The following is a 4471-nucleotide window of genomic DNA, read 5'->3' as shown; positions in this document are numbered from 1 at the left end:
ATGCTCCTGCAGTCGACGATTGACGGGCAACCTCTGACTGATTTGGAAATCCGAGAAGAAGTGGACACGTTCATGTTTGAGGGCCACGACACAACGACGTCCGCCATTAGCTTTTTACTTCAGAGCCTGGCCAATAATCCCGACGTTCAACAGAAAACATTTGAGGAGGTCCTCAGTATTGTGGGTGGCGATCGGACCACTCTCATTACGATGGCGATGCTGAACGATATGCACTATCTGGATCTGGTAATTAAGGAGACCCTTCGGTTGTATCCCTCGGTGCCGATGATTGGACGAAAAATTGCTCAAACAACCGAAATCAGTAAGATCGGAAACATCGGTTGTGGACCATTACTTAATGTGCAATAGCAATTGATGATGCTTTGGTTCTCTTGCAGACGGTAAGATGTTTCCCGCTGGTGCTAACGCGATCATAATGCCCTTCTTTATGGGCCGCAATCCCGAGTTCTATCCCAACCCGGAGAAGTTTGATCCAGAACGGTTCACCGTGGAAACGTCGGCCGAGAAGACGAATCCCTACCAGTATGTACCGTTTAGCGCGGGACCGCGGAACTGCATTGGTCAGAAGTTTGCCATTGCCGAGCTCAAAAGTATCACGAGCAAAGTATTGCGCCATTACGAGATCCTGCCGCCAGAGGAGCACCGGGACGAGTCGTTCATCGCAGAAATGATCCTGCGACCAGAGCACGGAACGTACGTGCGATTGAAACCGAGAGTGTATTAAGTTGAAGTTTGTTGTAACTGTTATAGTATTTATCGGAGTTTATTTGCAATATTCTTTGAATTTATTTAATAAAAAGGCGTTATTGTTTTAAGGGATGATGGTTTCTTACTATGTTGTTGTATAATGTGACCCACAATTCGAGGTTGACATTTGTTGAACAAACCTTCGAGTCCTTAGGAAGAGGTTCCTTCACTCCAAATCGCTCTTTGCCAAAAAACAGACGCTTAGTTCACTTTTTCTTTGGGGTATGCGCTGTCTCACTTCGGATTGATTACAAAACGACTACTGCTTGTTTTTTTTGCTTTGAGCACTGGTTCGATAAACCTTTGCCGCTGTTAGCAACTAGGGTACTGATGCGTTGAGTAACCTGATCTGAACTCGTATGCCAAAATTAGCTTTCTATCGGTGTAGAATCTTTAGTTTCTTGCATTATTTCGCATCAAACTCAGATGTTGAAATGCACGATAAGTAGATCCGCATCGTAACAATCAAAACGTGAGGTAATGAAATTTACATGCCGTTCTGCGTGTAGCACGAACTTTCTTCACAATCTTATGATGCGAAACTGATAAATAGGTGTTCAACGCGATCGACGGTAGTAGGTGATCAGAATTTGTAGTGGCAACGTCCAGGTTCAATAGTTGTTGCGATGGTTTGTTCAGAATGGTGGCTAGTGCTAGTGTTGACCATTGCAGCTGCCCTGTATGTCCATCGGACTTTTGGAGAGATGCTCCGCTACTCGGGAAAACTGAAGGGTCCGAAAGCGTATCCGATTATAGGCAATGGGCTGCTGTTTTTAAACAAATCTCCAGCCGGTGAGGCGTTGATTGCTGTAAAGTGTTTGGTGGCCGATTTGGAATTTGATCGATCGGTTTCATTGGATTTGTTTACAGAGTTTCTCCAAATCGTTGGCACACTCTTCGAGCAGTATGGCAAGTGCTACCGTGTCTGGCTTGGCACGACCCTTGGAGTTATGATGTTCGATCCTAAGGATATTGAGGTAATCTAAGCGTCTCGAGCTGGTTTCCAGAGTAAAGGCCTACCCATTACTCTAAGCTCTCACGGTTGAACAATGGACGTTGATATGTGCCTCTTACGATCTACTCAAAAGGTGGTGTTAAGTAATCCCAAACAGATCACCAAATCAACTGAGTACGACTTCATGCGCCCTTGGTTGGGTGAGGGTTTATTGACGAGCAGTGGGAGAAAATGGCATACCCACCGGAAGGTCATCACTCCGACGTTCCACTTTAGCATCTTGGAAGAGTTTTTGGAGATTTTCGATCGGCAAACCAGAACGTTTGTTGAGGTGCTGCGACCGTTTGCAGAGTCGGGCGAATCGTTCGACGTTTTCTCACTGGTGGCCCTGTGCACGTTGGATATAATTTGTGGTATGATATTTTTGCAATGAAATACTCTGAGCAAAAGAGATGTTAATTTTGTAATATAATTTATAGAGTCTGCCATGGGAACCACAGTAAATGCGCAGGTCCAATACAACTCGTCCTACGTGTTGGCAGTTAAGGAGTAAGTTCCCCTCGGTATATAGAAATGGATTGAAATGAAGTGAAATGAACGTAGAAATTCTTCTTCTCGCCAGGATTACGAATCTCATTCAGCAGAGATTTTATGATTTTCTCATTCGCCACGAATTCTTCTTCCGCCTGTCGTCGAACCGTCGTAAACAGGTGAAGGTGTTGAAAGTCTTGCATGACTACACCGACAAAGTCATCAGCGAACGAAGGCAGCAACTGGCAAACACGTCCCACGGAAAGAGTACAGAAGAGTTGGCTGATCTGGGCATCAAGAAGCGAATGGCATTCCTGGACATGCTCCTGCAGTCAACGATTGACGGGCAACCGCTGACTGATCTGGAAATTCGCGAAGAAGTGGACACGTTCATGTTTGAAGGACATGACACAACGACGTCCGCCATTAGCTTTCTACTGAAATGCTTGGCCAAGAATCCTGATGTCCAACAGAAAGTGTACGATGAAATCCTCGATGTTTTTGGCACTGATCGTTCGAAACCGATTACGATGGGAATGCTACACAAATTGAACTACCTTGACCTGGTGCTCAAAGAGACACTTCGGATGTATCCCACTGTGCCGATGATTGGTCGAAAGATGTTGCAAACTACCGTTATCAGTAAGCAAACCGTCGCTCAGGGTACCCAATAACCGGACACAAATATTCATTCGAATCTATTATTGTAGATGGAAAAATAATACCCGCCGGCGCCAACGTAATAATATTTCCCTTTTTTCTGGGCCGCAGTGCAGAATACTATCCCGCTCCGGAGAAGTTCGATCCGGAGCGATTCAACGTGGAAAAGTCGGCCGAGAAAGCAAACCCTTATCAGTACATCCCGTTCAGTGCGGGGCCACGGAACTGCATTGGTCAGAAGTATGCCATAGTCGAGCTGAAAAGTATTGCTAGCAAAATTCTACAACATTACGAGATCCTGCCTACGAAAGAAGAGCGGGATGAGACTTTCACGTCGGAGATTGTACTGCGGCCAGAGCACGGAACGTATATTCGATTGAAAGCGAGAGTTTGTTTGTAAAACAAACCAGTGAACATGAAAATAATGTATTTCTCATAGCTATAGCTCATGGCAGCTCCAACCGGGTGCAGCTCAACGTAACATAACGTAATTCAGAAATGACCGTGCATAAAATGATTTTTTCTTCAATAAATTTATTAAATTCTTGCCAAGTCACCTAGTGGCGGAATGGGGATCACAAAAAACGGTTGGATACCCGTCTGCTTCTAGTCTTCACCTGTGCTTCAAATTATCTGCTTCGGTCTTCCTTGGAACTACTTCTTAAGATATTCTCCAGTTTACCGCGTTTCTTGTGTCACAAAAAGGCTTCAAGTGTTTTTGCGTTGTATTTAACCGAACGTTGGTTGGTTAGGTATGGGTGATCATTTTTCGGCCCCCAGATAAGAACATTCAGCTAGGGGTGATTCCCTGTTCAGGTCCCAAACCGTGCACCAGTCGTTCCAAACTCGCCAACAGAAAAGGTTCGCCCTTGATTGGCCCCCCCAAGTGGGTCCGTGGTTACAAAATGGTTCTGGGTACAGCTACATTGGTGTGCCTGGCTGTGGCGATTGCGTTTTATGTGTATCGAAAAAAGTTTGCCGAAATTCTGAAGCACAGTGGAAAGCTTGGTGGACCTGTAGCATATCCGCTGATTGGAAATGGGCTCCTTTTTGCTGGCAAAACTCCCGCTGGTAAGTCGATGCGACGTCGCTAATCTTATCGTTTCACAAAGTGTCGTTGTGCAAGCTCTGCTGGTTATGGATAAAAAAGAAATTAGAGGACTCCTCCTTGTTTTCCAAAATGGTTACACAAAGAATTACTATTAATAGCAACTCCTTGTTGGTTGTCAGAATTTTTGCAGACAATAGGTTATCTTACTCGTCGCTATGGAAAGTGCTTCCGGCTATGGCTAGGGACGCAGTTGCTGATCATCATGACGGACCCGAAAGACATAGAGGTAACAGGCGATAGAATGGATAGAGTGGATGCGTGGCGGAACATAAGTCAGAGTTTTTGCATATTCTTTAGGTGCTGCTTAGTAGCAACAAGTTTATCGACAAATCCGACGAGTACAACTTCGTGAGACCCTGGCTTGGGGAAGGTCTGTTGACCAGCACCGGGCGAAAATGGCACACACACCGAAAAGTGATCACTCCGACGTTTCATTTCAAGATCCT

At 45.2% G+C, this 4471-nt stretch overlaps 2 protein-coding genes across 2 annotated transcripts; both read left to right on the top strand.

Moving 5' to 3' along the window:
• Window positions 1-745, top strand: LOC131214387 (cytochrome P450 4d1-like). Its single transcript, XM_058208768.1, has 2 exons — window positions 1-322; window positions 399-745. Exons 1-2 carry the CDS (start codon window positions 1-3, stop codon window positions 743-745), a joined length of 669 nt encoding a protein of 222 aa, XP_058064751.1.
• Window positions 746-1371: 626 nt separating this feature from the next.
• On the top strand, window positions 1372-3484 carry LOC131214386 (cytochrome P450 4d1-like). Its single transcript, XM_058208767.1, has 6 exons — window positions 1372-1560; window positions 1639-1745; window positions 1857-2136; window positions 2203-2272; window positions 2346-2896; window positions 2965-3484. Exons 1-6 carry the CDS (start codon window positions 1395-1397, stop codon window positions 3312-3314), a joined length of 1524 nt encoding a protein of 507 aa, XP_058064750.1. The 5' UTR covers window positions 1372-1394; the 3' UTR covers window positions 3315-3484.
• The last annotated feature ends 987 nt before the right edge of the window (window positions 3485-4471 follow it).

Source organism: Anopheles bellator, unplaced genomic scaffold (genome assembly GCF_943735745.2).
Source record: "Anopheles bellator unplaced genomic scaffold, idAnoBellAS_SP24_06.2 scaffold00777_ctg1, whole genome shotgun sequence".
Classification (NCBI taxonomy): Eukaryota; Metazoa; Arthropoda; class Insecta; order Diptera; family Culicidae; genus Anopheles; species Anopheles bellator.
Note: the sequence above shows the minus strand (reverse complement) of the source record. Positions and strands in the feature narration are given on the sequence as shown.

Bases quoted from the DNA above. Each gene is read 5' to 3' on its own strand.
- LOC131214387 (XM_058208768.1), top strand. From the start codon at position 1: ATGCTCCTGCAGTCGACGATTGACGGGCAACCTCTGACTGATTTGGAA. The intron at 323-398 runs GTAAGATCGGAA...GTTCTCTTGCAG, and splicing joins TGCTCAAACAACCGAAATCA to ACGGTAAGATGTTTCCCGCT.
- LOC131214386 (XM_058208767.1), top strand. From the start codon at position 1,395: ATGGTTTGTTCAGAATGGTGGCTAGTGCTAGTGTTGACCATTGCAGCT. The intron at 1,561-1,638 runs GTGAGGCGTTGA...ATTTGTTTACAG, and splicing joins TTTAAACAAATCTCCAGCCG to AGTTTCTCCAAATCGTTGGC. The intron at 2,273-2,345 runs GTAAGTTCCCCT...TCTTCTCGCCAG, and splicing joins TACGTGTTGGCAGTTAAGGA to GATTACGAATCTCATTCAGC.